Source organism: Phascolarctos cinereus, unplaced genomic scaffold, assembly GCF_003287225.1.
Source record: "Phascolarctos cinereus isolate Bilbo 61053 unplaced genomic scaffold, phaCin_HiC Scaffold_1;HRSCAF=81, whole genome shotgun sequence".
Lineage (NCBI taxonomy): Eukaryota > Metazoa > Chordata > Mammalia > Diprotodontia > Phascolarctidae > Phascolarctos > Phascolarctos cinereus.
In genome coordinates, this window is record NW_027555514.1 from 46,057,322 (window position 1) to 46,071,328 (window position 14,007).

At 41.5% G+C, this 14,007-nt stretch overlaps 1 protein-coding gene across 1 annotated transcript in view; it reads left to right on the forward strand.

The window, feature by feature from the left end:
* Nucleotides 1-6,331: 6,331 nt before the first annotated feature.
* TMC2 (transmembrane channel like 2) overlaps nucleotides 6,332-14,007 on the forward strand; it is a 73,559-nt gene continuing 65,883 nt past the window's right edge. Inside the window, exons 1-3 of the mRNA XM_020987191.2 lie at nucleotides 6,332-6,558; nucleotides 9,266-9,337; nucleotides 10,424-10,536. Coding sequence (XP_020842850.1) covers nucleotides 6,332-6,558; nucleotides 9,266-9,337; nucleotides 10,424-10,536 — 412 coding nt within the window. The remainder of the gene's footprint in view (nucleotides 6,559-9,265; nucleotides 9,338-10,423; nucleotides 10,537-14,007) is intronic.

The following is a 14,007-nucleotide window of genomic DNA, read 5'->3' on the forward strand; positions in this document are numbered from 1 at the left end:
GAAGGAAGAAGAAAGAAGGAAGGAAGAAGAAGAAGAAGAAAGAAGAAGGAAGGAAGGAAGAAGAAGAAAGAAGAAGGAAGGAAGAAGGAAGAAGAAGAAAGAAGAAGGAAGGAAGAAGGAAGAAGAAGAAAGAAGAAGGAAGGAAGAAGGAAGAAGAAGAAAGAAGGAAGGAAGAAGGAAGAAGAAAGAAGGAAGAAGAAGAAAGGAGAAGGAAGGAAGAAGGAAGAAGGAAGAAGAAGAAAGAAGAAGAAAAGAGCCTGGAGGTTGCAAACAAGAGGCCTGTGAGTTTGAGTTCAACTTCCAGCAAAAAATGAGAATGTATTTAAGGGTTAGCTGGTGAAGATCTAAACTGAGAATCCGTGCTCACAAAGGACCGCCACCGCTTTATCAAGAACAGGCCATGCCAGACTAACTCTATTTCTTTTTTTTTTTTTGGCAGGTTTACTAGACGGGTGGATTAGATGGTGATATAAATAAAATGTGCCTAGACTTAAACAAAGCCTTTGACAAAGTCTCTCATGATACTTCTATAGATATATGTAGGCTACATGCTAGCACAGTTAGGTAGATTTGGAAATGGTTTCACAGACAGAAGAGCAGTCATTAATGATTTGAGGTACATCTGGAAGGTCTTTGGCAGGGCCCCATTGATCTGTGATTTGCCCTGGGCTGTTTATATTTTGCCGTTGCATGGATGATGGCACAGAAAACATGCTGTTAAAATGTGCAGATCAAGTATCCTGGTCCAGACCTAACTCAGGCTAGTCTATCCTAGCACATCACCCAAAACTGTCAGAAATAGCTAATGTTACATATGAGAGAATGCCTAGCCAATAGGACTTTGATGAGATTGAACATTTGATTGAAAGAAATAAAATTAAATTTAGTAAGGATAAATCTGAATTCTTATATGTAGCTTCAAAAAATCAACTTCACAAAAGCCAGGAGGGGAGAGGGGTGGCAATTTCAAAAATCGGGGGGGGGCAGATTTCCATCAACTATAAGCTCAATGAGTTAACAGTGTGATATAACTGCCCCTCCCCCACAAAAAGTTCATTGTAATTTGATCTTCTTTTTTTTTTTTTTGGCTTTTTGGTGAGGTAACCAGGGTTAAGTGATTTGCCCAGGGTCTGTGTGACCTAGTAAGTGTCAAGTATCTGAGGCTGGATTTGAACTGAGTTCCTCCTGATTCCAAGGCCAGAGCTCTGTCCCCTGTGCCACCTAGCTGCCCCACTAATTTGATATTAAGCCACATGAAGATAAACTATGTCTAGGTCTAAGGGATGACAGTCTAAGACACTTTGCTCTGATCAGTTCAATTATGATCTTGGGTGTTCAGTTCTGAGTGGCCCGTTTTAAGGATGTTGATAATCTAAGGAGTTCATAGAGGAGAGTGCCCAAGAAGGTGAGGAGGTCTCAGATTCATGGAATATGATGAAGAAATGAAGAAAGTAGAGAAGAGAAATACAGATAGATGGGGACATTAAAGCTGTCTGGGACTTTTGTGTACAAAGGGGATTCGCTTTATTTCATTCCACTTTAGAGGGAAGAAAAAGGAGCAGGCAGTAGAAGTTGCAAAGAAACAAATTTAGATTTGAAGTCTAGAAAAACTGTAATGATTTCAGCTGTCAAAACAAACAAACAAACAAGTAAAAAACAATAGTGAGTTTTCTCTCAGTGGAATTTTTCAAGCAAATTCCAGGAGATCATTTCTCAGGGATGCTATAGAGGGAATTTTTGTCCAGGTACAAGTCGAATCAGATGGCTCTTACTGTCTCTTCAAACTCACATTCTGTGATTCTGTGATTATTTACATTGTTATAGTTATCTGTGACAACAATTTATTTCCCTACTAGACTATTAGGTCCATAAGAACAGGGACCTGTCTTATCTAAACATCTCTCTCTTATTGTATATGGTATACTTGGTACATAATGTACACTGTCTATACTTTATAAGCACCTGTTGAATTTGAAGCCCTAGAAAGGGTCTCTAGCTTTGTCACCTGTTCACTCTCGGGATACAGCACTGACCCAAGATGACAATCTGACCAGAAAATGGAATGAGATTGTAAAAGCTGAAGGGTGATGTTTTCAAGAAATATGTACTTTGCTATATGGCTGTTCTTTTTTTTTTAATTGTCATCATGATTGTAGCTTATTTTCCAACTTAACCACTGTTCCCAGGGCCCTCTTTTTCCTGTATGTGGGTTGTGTGTGATGCATTCTGCTTAGGGTACTCTAGCACTGAAGCATTCTAAAATAAGGAAAAAGTTCTTCCTAGCCTGTGTGAGCTGTCCATTCACCAAGTGCTGAAAATAAAACCTATTTCATGAGGCTCTAAAGGAGGCCAGAGTGAACCTAGGGAAACATAAGACATTGAGCCTATAAGAAATCTAATCTACTCTCCATTCCAGTTCCTTTATGATTCATTTTCCCTGCTTCCAAAACAATAAACATAGTAGAGGGAAGATGCTTCTAATACCTTTGGCATTACTGGTATCCATCTTCAGTTAAAATGAGCCTTATCAAAAGAATGATGGTTTGATGAGCACCTGACCAAATGGAGGGAGGGTTCCATCCCATCCTTAAACAGTCTCATGAGAACTAGGTGGATAAACTATTCTAAAGTATGAATTAATAGGAAAGAGACCCCAGGTGCTGCTAGTGGAACATGAGGCTGTGTCTTGTGTCTCTGAATGAGATCCTTCCGTATCTATTTCCCTTCCTATCCCTATGCTTGAGTCTCATCTTTCCATCTCCCTTAGATAGTAAGATGGAAAGAAATGAATGCTTTACTGGTTTATTCTTATCCCTAATAAGTTAATGCCTAAGCATCTTTGGTTTTAATTAGTCATATTTCACCTTCTGTTCTTCCCAAGCAGAACAAGTATTTTCTTTAGCAGAGAAAACAGAAGAAAAATAAGTTGATAAGCTATACCTTCTCTCAAGCATCACCTATCAGGGAATCAAATCCTCCAACTTGGTAGGGTCACTCCTAGAACCAAGAAAGTCAGCACCAAGCAGTTAGCATTAAGGAAACAAGGTCAGGTTTGGAAGGAGAGCCCAAAAGTTAGGCCAAGTTGATGCCAACACCCAGATCCAAAGAACTGTAAAAAGCAGGAAAGTAGTTGGCAGAGCTGAGATTTAGAACCAGGAAGATAGTATCAAAGAAGAATATCGAGATGCAGAGAGTGGCATGGAACTTATGTCTCATCTGGCTCAACCTGCAACCTTGTAGTTTCAGACATGTTATTGAAGCCACATGCAATCCCTGATCCTGGCCCAGCTTCCTCCTGACTCAGCCACCTCTGCTGAGCTTCCAACTCATACACCTAAAGCCCTCTGTTGCCATGTTTCTTGCTTTCTTCTCTCCATCCACTAACAGATTAACACTTGAAGAATGTTGTTTCCTGAGCTTTTTTACTATAGTTCTGGCCTCCAGAATGAGTGTACCACAGCCCAAATGCTAAATAAATGTGAAAAATAAAATCAATACCCCAGCATCAGAGATTCCCCCTCCCCCTTAACAGGCATCTCTATATGCCTTCCTTGCTAACCTCACCAAGTAGTGTGCTGGTGCTGATCCTTCTTGAAACAGCTCATGATATTGAGTACAGAAAAGAATAACAACCTATCTGTTTGAAGGATCAACTCCCTTTTCCTTCACTGGAATGATTAGAATCTGCCCTGTCAGATTCCATGTTCCAGGAATTCAGGGAGTGGGGGGTCAGTGATCATGAGTTCACATTCAGGTAACCCTCAAAAATCAGTCTGGATATGGGCAGGTGAACATTAAAATAAAAAATGTCACTTACATCCCCAGGGCTGGGGTTCTTTAAGCCCCAAATATACAAGTACAAGTCAATCCAATCCAACAAGGATTTATTAAGCACTTAACATGTATGAGGCATTGTGCTAGATGCTGGATTAGAAAGACAAAAATGAAATGGCCCCTGTCCTGAAGGAGTCTACATCCACCTGGAAATCATCATCATCATCATCATCATCATCATCACCATCATCATCATCATCACCATTATCACTACCATCAGTAAGCACTTTCAGATTCACAAAGCACTTTAATTATGTTATCACATTTAATCCTCACAACAACCCTGGGAAGTAGGTGTTATTATTATCCCCATTTTATAGATGAAGAAACTAAGGCACACAGAGGTTAAGTGAACTGTCCAAGGTCACACAGCTATCTGAAAAGGATAACTATGGTCAAGGTCAGCGACACTGTAATGAATTGGTAAAGGTGTGTTTAATTTTGTACCTATATGTAAGGCTGGTCCACCTTGGAAACAGAGTCCCCCCAAAATGGCTATCAGGATAATTAGGCTCTACCTTAACTTGATTAGATGCCAATTAAATCTAAGATCCTGGTGAAGTCAACAACAAATATACATTGCGTGCAGAGCATTGTGCTCAAGCCGGAGAGAGATTCAAAGTTAGATTGGACTTTGTTGTTGTCATTGTTCAGTCCTTTCAGTCATGTCTGACTCTTCATGACCCTCTTTGGGGTTTTCTTGGCAAAGATACTGGAGTGGTTTGCTATTTCCTTCTTCAGCTTGAAACTGAGGCAAACAGGGGTAAGTGACCCGCCCATGGTCACACCGCTAGTAAGTGTCTGAGGTTAGATTTTAATTCAGGTCTTCCTGACTGCAAGCCAAGGGCTCTGTCCACTCTGCACCACGTAGGTGCCACTTAAAATCAGGTAGAGAGAAAGAATAAATGCAAATACTATTAGATGAGATTTATGTCCCATTTGAATGTTTGTAAAGCATTTTACATGGAATATTTCTTTGGGGCCTCACATCAGCACAGTGGATACTACAGATATTATTATTATTGTCTCTATTTTATGATCTGAGGCTGAGAAAAGTTCAGTGATTTTCCCAAGGTGATACAGCTAGTGAATGTAATAGGGAGACTGAAAACCTGTCTCCACCCAATGCTTCTTCCCTATTACGCCTTGCTACAAAAGATAACACCTCCTACCCACGACCTTTCCTGCTTCCCTAGATATTAGTGTTTCACATAAACAACATTTCTAGTTGTTTCCATGTCATCTCACCCATTAGAATACAAGCTCTTTGAGGAACTGGTTTTGCCCTTCCTTGTATCCTCAGCCTTTAACACAGTGCCTGGTACATAGTAGGTGCTTCATAAATACTTGTTGACTCATGCACACACATACATGCATGAAAAGACAAAAATTAAAAACTGTGAGATACCTTAGAAACCATCTCATTCCAACCCCTACTTCATTTGACAAATGAGGAAACTGAGGCCCAGAGAGGTCAAGTGACTTGCCCTGGGTCATAAAGATAGTAAAGGACAAAGAAAGGACTTGAACCTAGATCCTCTAATTCCGAATCCAAGAGCTTTCCTATTCATCTTGTCATCCAAACCTATTTTGGATATAGGTTGTATTGACTTTCATCATATGCACATGTGTGTATATGTACACACATGTTTTCCTTAGCAGAACACATATGTTCCTGGAGGACAGGGACCACTTCCATCTTCATCTTTGTTTTCCCCAGTGCCTAGAACAATAGCTAGCACATTGTTGTGGCTGTCATTCGGTCATTTCAGTCATGTCTGACTCTTCATGACCCTATCTGGGGTTTTCTTGACAAAGATACTGGAGTGGTTTGCCATTTCCTTCTCCAGCCCATTTTTCAGATGAGGAACTAAGGCAAACACAGCTAGGAAATGTCTGAGGCCATATTTGAACTCACCAAGATGAATCTTCCTGATTCCAAGCCCAGTACTCCATCCAATGTGCCACCTAGCTGCCCTAGCTGGCATTTAACAAGTGCCTAAAAAATACTTCTTGAATTGAACTATAGTACAAAATAAAGCATGCTAAGTGCATTAAATAGATAATTAACTTCTCTGTGCTTCCATTTCCTCGTCACAGAGATCATAAGATCTGAATCAAATCATATTCTTCAATATTCCTCTCCAATGATATGGAAAAGGTTATTATCTCTATTTTACAAATGAGGAAACTGAGGCTGGGATAGCTTGGCACCAAAGGTATGATCAGTGGGACAAAGGGCCAGAGCTAATGGGCCTTTAGGCTTTTCAAATGTTCAGGGATTTGGTTCTAGTTTCCAAGTGTTCCCTGGAAAGAAGTTTAGGCCCAAGTCAAATTTACTTCAAAGCCCTAAGTAGCAGGAGGAGGAGAAGGGTGATTGAGAATACACAAGAAATTTATTATCAAGATGCCCAAGCATAGCCCTAGCCTGAGACAGTCAATCTGAGTTACAGAGCAGCCGTTTAAGGTGTTTATTATTAGGTGCCAGCCCTGAGAAATGGTCAAACTGGGCAATGGCTCCATCATCGAGAGCCAGACTGATCACACCTCCAGATCTCCTGGCTGGCTCCTCCAGCCAGCATTCCGTCCCATGGCCCAGACTCCAGCATTAACAGCCAAATGGGCAATCACAAAGGCCAGACGCCTGGAGGAAAGGGGCCATCCACAAAACCCAAGGTGTCACAGAGTTGGAAGAATTAGTAAAATATCCAACAACATCCCCAAGTGAGGTGAAAGGGTGTCTTTAAAGGGGCAAGTCATCCTAGCAAATAGGCAAAACGGTCCAGGTCCACACCGGATATTCAGCTAAAATGTTTTGCTATCCTAGACACCTCTGCCTGAATTACTGGAGAGTAATAGCAGCCCATGATAGATAGCTCCATACGGTGTCTGTTGTCTAGGGCCCTGCTTCATGTTTAAATAATGCCCTGTAATCTAAGGCAGGCCAGAGCTTGGCACCAAGGTAACAGGAGCAGAGAAGTGTGCAGACTGGATTGATCGACACTCGGCATGTGTTTTCTCATTCCTCTTCTCCCTCTCACTTTCTCCCTGTTCCTGGGGCCCTGCCTTTGGCTCCTCGTCCCCAACTGCACCCTGGAAAGGCTTGGAAGAAATTGACCAGTGACAAAAAAAACTAACACAGCAGTGTTGAAAAGGGGACGATGATGTTTGCAACAGTTTGCACTAAGGACCAAGACAGCTCCAGAGGAAACAAATTGATTATGACACAGAAAAAGAAAAGCCAAGGAGAAGTTCTTGTGGAAGAAGGTGGGTTATGGAACTTAAGATCTTCGGGAGCCCTCTCTTTCAATATCACTTATTGACAAATAGAGCTTTGGGGGCTACTTTTTATTTGCTGGTAAGAGCAGCCTTTTTGTAACTGCTCCTTAGGGTGTGAAATCTTATTTACGACCTTTCCGAAGGATCAGAAATGTCCAGGCTCTGGGGAATAAGAAGTTTCAAGGTTTCATCAGAGGACAGGAGCCTAGCCCCTAGGTGCAGTTGGTTTACAGAATACTGAAGGATTCTGAAATAATATAAGGAGGAAGGGAAGTATCCCAAAGTCAAGTTTTTTCATCCTATATTCCTTTGTCTTCGTGCAGCAAATATCACCATGGATAGAACTGTGAAGAACTCAACCAGTGGAGGTAAAAGGGGTAATTGCATGTCCTGGGATGTATATCCATGTGAAAACTGCTTTTCTGTTTTGCGTACCTGAACATTGATGGAATTACTTAGGGTGATGATTATGCTGAATTCCTTTCTTATGAGCTAGTCTCCAAATTTTCTTGTGGGCTGTGGAGAGGACCTGTGAAAGGCAAGATGGAGGAGATAGAGTCCTGAATTTGGAGTCAAGAAGCCCCAAATGCAAATCCTGCCTCAGATATTTATCAACCATATGACCTTGGGCTATTTACTTCCTGGTCCTTAATTTCCTCCTTGTAGAATAAAGGGATGTGGCTTGTGTACTCAACAGCTCCTTTCAGCTCCAAATCTTTTGATCTATGAATTCAGTTTCTCACCTAGATACCAAGAGACGGTAGGTTCTAGACCTAGTTTTCTCATAACTAGTAGTATGGCCTTGGGCAAGTCATTTGACCTCTCTGTGTCTCAGTTTCCTCATCTGTAAAATAAAGAGATTCCATCAGATGATCTCTGAAGTAATTTACATCTCTGATATTTGATGAAAATATACATAAGATCCTAATAACTGACACATCCCTCTTTAAAGTTGGCAAAATAGTTGACACATGTCATCTCGCTCGAGCCTCACAGTAATAGCTCCTAGAATTATCCCAATTTACATATTAAAAAAACTGAGGTTTAAAGATCTGAAATGATTTGCCCAAAGTCACATAGCTGGTGTCAGAAGCAAAATTTGAATTGGGGTCTTTCTGGCATCATCTTTCTGGTATCATAGTGGAGCACTCTCCACTATGACAAACTGTCTCTCAAAAGGAAATTTTCTGGGGAGCCTTGTGCCTGGCAGGTGAGATTACTCCACCCTTGCCCACAAAGGAGTATTCCTAAAATCAGAATTACGATACTCACAACCTAGAATTTTGACATTTTAATGGAGTTTTATTATGGAATTTTTAGATCAGCTTCCCAGTAGCATAGCTACTAGGCAAAAGGGTTCCTTTCTCAGAACCAAAGGTGTCTAGGGAAAAAGAACATGCTAAATGAAGATCACTTAAAGGAACTGAGGTTATTTAGTGCAAGGAAGAGAATACAGTGCTTAGTAGGGGAAATAGTAGTTGTCTTCAGATTTTTGGCAAGTTGTGGGAACAAGGTGATTGGACCTGTTCCATTTGATCCCAGAGGGCAGGACTGGTGGCTATGAGGAGAAGAACTGACTGCCCCAATCAACTCTTTAGGGACTGAGCTGTGGGTCAGTTGCAGATCAACTGTTGGGTAAGAGGAATTCCTTCACTGGGTGCTCCCTGCTATAGCAATGAAATCACTGGACTAGACCAAAAAAAAATCATTTCTACAGAAACCAAAATTCCACAACTGCCCTGGCCCATAGGAAGTGTTTAATAAATGCTTGCTGATGTGATTTCCCTAGAAGTGGCAAAGAAATGTAGGTTCAATGTAAGAAAAAACATCCTAACAAAGAAAGTTGCTCAGAAACAAAATGAGCTATCTTAGGAATTAATAGGAATTATTCAAGCCAAGCCTAAATGACCTCTCTCTTGTCAGAGAGATTGTAGAAGGAATTTGTGTTAAGGTAGAGGGTTGCAGATTCATAGTTTCAGCCCTGGAAGGCACCTCAGAAGTGATTTAGTCCTATCCCTCCCCCACTTTACAGATGAGGAAACTGAGGTTCATGTGGATTAAGTGATTTGCTTAAGATCACACAAGTAAGTGATCATCAGAGGTAGAACTGGAATCCAGTTCCTTGACTCCAGAGACAACGTTCTTTCCACAGTACCTTACCACCTGTGAGATCCCAGCCAACCTCAAGTTTCTCCAAAAACCATGAGTGCAATGCAAGTGACAGGTAAGAATATTCTATCTGACCCTCGACTAATGCATATCATTGGTGGGATGGAAAATTTGAGTGAGCTGAAGAATCAGAATTTTGGAGCTAGGAAGTATAGTTGGGCACTTTGCAAGTGCTGAATTCAGCACCTCCTTTTCCTGATGAAAAAATGAGGCCCAGGGAAGTTGTGAGCTGCCAAAGGTCATTCAACTATTGAGCTATAGAGACACAGGACCCCTGGCTTTTGGGTTGGTTTTCTTTCCACCATAGTAGACAAACAATAGGGGCCCATAACAGAGATGGAGCACACATAGCCCAACCCTTCAGCTTTCTGGTGCTCCAGCATGTAACTTTATTTAATTCAGTAATTTCATAAAGACAGCATGGGATAGGGGATAGAGAGCCACCTGGGAAGCCAAGAAGGTCTGGGTTCAAGTCTCATCCCTGCTACCCAGGGTGACCCAGCCAACATATGTCATTGCTTCTCACACAATTTTCCAAGACTTGAAGTAGCAGTGATGGGCAGTCAGGGGAATTAGTCACCCAAGAGTACCCTATTCCAATGAAATCACAGGCTCAGTCCCTCTCCAAGACAGGGCACTGAAAATAAAACATTTCTGTCTTCACCATATTCCATGATATGGGAGTGTTACATCTGTGCCATGCACATAGGAAGAAGATAACCCACTCCCTCATTCTGAACTTAAAATAAAGAGCTGATCTGGCCAGATTCATATCAATTTACTACCTGGATGACTTAGAGTATTTCACTCACCTCTGAATTTCAGGAAACAATTTGGAAATCTATCTATTAAGTTGTGGACTTGGGTTGTGACCCACTTATGTGCAAGGAGTCTCCACACCCCACACTAATAATATAACCTTGACAAATTTTGGCTATTTCAGTCTATTATCATTATTACTCAAATTTCTCACTTTGCCTAGGCTTGTGATAATTGCAGACTATGTGCAACAAGGAGGGGGAAAAAAGAACAGTGGGAATCATTTAAATACCCAGTTTTCAAATGGCATCGCTTTGTAGCACCACAGACAGATGTGTGGTTTATGGTGTTATTGTTGTTGTTGTTGTTGTTGTTGTTATAGGTTTCATTTAACTTCAAATATTGAAAACGGTTGCACTGACAAGTTTGGAGACAAGTTCTGCACTTGTTCTCACATGCTGGAACTGGACCATGATTTATTATCTTCCCTGGCACGTAACGATTGTCTTTGACATCCATTAAGAACCCACATCCTCGGAAACCAAAATAAGGCAATGCAGAACAGCTAGAAATGTGGCTTTGGGGTCAAGAACATTTGGTTTTCAACTGCCACTTCTCACATATACTAGCTGTGTGACCCTGGGAAGATCATTTTAATTCCCAGTACCTCAAGCAATTCTTTGGGAATAAATCAGAGTACAGCTGAAAATCAGAAATTGGATTTTTTTTAAAAGATGGGGTCTCCTTATCTTGCAAGGACTAGAAGTACAGGAAAGGGGGCAGGTAGGTGGTGCAGTGGTTAGAGTGCCTATCCTGGAGTCAGGAGGACCTGAGTTCAAATTCAGCCTCATACATATGACACTTAACTAGCTGTATGACCCTGGGCAAGTCTCTTAACCCTGATTACATAGAATGAGAAGGAGAAATAATAGTAGTAGTAGTAGTAGTAGTAGTAGTAGTAGTAGTAGTAGTAGTAGTAGTAGTAGTAGTAGTAGTAGTAGTAGTAGTAGTAGTAGTAGTTGTTGTTGTTGTACAGGAGAGAAGACTCTATGGAAAATTATATAAATAAATGAGAGAGGTAGAAGAAGAGCCAGCTGATGTTTGGAAACTATCTGTGATTCATTGGGGGAGGGAACTCCTAGTGAGAAAACTCCCTCTACAGATGCAGGTTAGCACCTGCTCTGCCAACATAAAATAGCCTTGGAGAGTTGCCTGGGTCACTGACAGAGTAAGTGATTTTGCCCAAGGTCAGAGAGCCAGTAGATATCAAAGTCAGGACTTGAACCTTGACTCCTAAAACCTTTCTGTCCCTGCATTATGCTGCCTCATCAGCTAAGAAATGTAACACAAATTCATACTAAGTGAAATCATTTCTATTTCTTTTTTTAAATTTTCTCCATCAATGCTCAGCAACCCTGGAAGAAGAGCAAAGAAATCTGGTGAAGGGGATTATTGTCTCATCAAGATATGAGAATTTACAAGTCACTTCACCTCTGTGACTCAGTTTCCTCACCTCTAAAAAGGGGATGGTAATAGCACCTATCTTCCAGGGTTGTTATGAGGATAAAATGAAATAATATTTGTAAAGTGCTTTACAAATGTTAAAGTGCCATACAAATGCTAGTTATTAGTATTGTCCTGAATGATCTCTGTGGTCCCCTTGCATTCTGAGCTTCTGTGTGTTTGGGTGAACCTTGGAATGAAAGGATCTTCTGGGTTGGGTAGAATAGAGTTGAGAATGGAAGGAACCCACTGATCATGCTGCACCCCACCCCATACACCCTCATGTCCTGCATCACTTTCACCACACCTGCTCTGGAGTATGCCTCCCCTGGTGTCAGAGAGCCTGAACGAGTCCCTTTCTACCCACCTTTTACCAGCTGTTCTTGACAAACCCAATCCTGTTGGCACACTGGGAAAATGCCCTGCATCTCCAGAGTGACTCTAATGATATAGCAGAAAGAGCCTCAGACTGGGAATTCAAAGGCTTCGATCCATTTATACCTCTAGAACTCTCTAGATGTGTCACTGTGAGCCTTGGTTTCTTCATCTATCGAACTAGAGTAATAATATGGGGTGTCCCAAAAGTCTCAGTGAAGTCTTAAGTTTTTGTGGTTCTAAACTGTACTGACTTCGGGGGTGCTTTTAACTGCAGTGCCTCCATCTCTGGCTTGTTGTGAGGAAAGCATTTTGTAAAGTGCTGTATAAATGAGCTTCTATTGTTATCCTCACCATCATCAGCATCCCTTGATCCCTCAATGGAGCTAGGAAAGGGACCTAGCTTCTTTTCCTGAAAGAGGAATTTCTAGCTCACATAACATCTGCGATGGGGAATGAATAGTGGGGATAATTGTATCTCTAACACTTAGCACAGTGCCTGGCATATAGTAGGTGCTTAATAGATATTTATTGGATTGGATTAAATTGGATTGAATTGGTTCAAATTGGATTGAATTGGTTCATGACAAGGTCACAGGATCTGATCAAAGAGGAGAGCCCCTGTGGGTAGAAGACAGTGCTAATGGGGCCAGATGGAGAATACAGGACACAGGAAACCAAACTGGAGAAAAGCAAATAGGGAAAGGGATGGACCCATGATTTCATTGGTACGGGGAACTTCTAGCAAGAAAACTCTCTCTATCAACGCAGATCAGCACTTTCCTGCAACTCTGAGTTTTAGAGAATTTCCCAGGGCACTAGAAGGGCAGGGGGTTTCCCTGCATCACACAGTCAGGGTGTAGCAGAGGCAGAACTTGAATCCAGGTCTTCCTGGGTCCAAGGGCATCTACTATACCAGAAGTGTCAAACATGGACCTCTACGTACAGCCCACAACAGTCCTGAGCACACCCAAACCAGACTAAAGGGCAACTGGGAAATAGTTAACTAAGTAAGTAAAAATACAGGAAAACAGAGATCATGTTAATTAGTGGCTAAGTCAATCTGTAGTCCTCGGGGATCCTCATCTATCTTATAATAATAATAATAGCTGGCATTTATATAGCACTTACTATGTGTCAAGCAATGTGCTTAGCACTTCACAATTATGAACTCATTTGATCCTCAAAACAATCCTGGCAGGTAGAGGTGGCTGCTATGATTACCCCCATTTTACAGATGGGGAAACTGAAGCAAACAGACTAAGTAATTTGCCTAAGGTCTAACAGCTAGGAAGTGTCTGAGGCTGGATTTGAACTCAGATCTTCCTGACCCCAGGCCCAGAGCTCTATTCTCTGAAGCCAGTTCAGTGGCATCCACTTCAATCTGAGTTTGACACCGCTGCATATCATGCTGCCTTTAGGAATTAAAGCAAAACCAAACACAAATGTAAGTGGTTCCCAGACACCCCTGACACCCATTCCAATAGCCATTTTTCTTTTACTTACCTTAGTTTCTCTTCTTGCCATCTCCACTGTCTCCCTCCCCCAGCCCAAGCCCCAGTTTCACTGCAGCCTATGCTAGCCCTCCCAGGGGATTTTTCTTCTCCTTCATTTTTCCCTTTACTTTGTCTGGCTCTTTCACCTATCCTGATGATGCTTGGGGAGCACGGCTCTGGTAGCAAAGTTGCCTCTTGGCATTAAGGACAGGAGACAGGCTGAAGTGCATGTCTACCTCAACAAATCAAACTCCCATGATTTTCAAGGCATAATGCCTTCTTCACAATGAAAGAAGGGCCTCACCATTCTTTGAGATCTTATGAAAACTAGGTTGGAGTTTTATTTCAAAAGCCCAAGAGGGAAGTAATCAGATTGAGGTTACTTCCTAGAATGTCAATAGGGAAACAGCAAATACATATATCAAAATTTCCCCTTTAGAATCATTACTGTGGGATTCGCTGGATTACCCTATTCCTTCTGCCTGTGCTTAACAGAAAAAAAGGAAGAGTCATCTTAAAGATTACTTTTATGATGCAAACCGTCAAATGGGTCAGGTCTCTTCCTGTGCATTGATAGAGTCTATTTACTTGC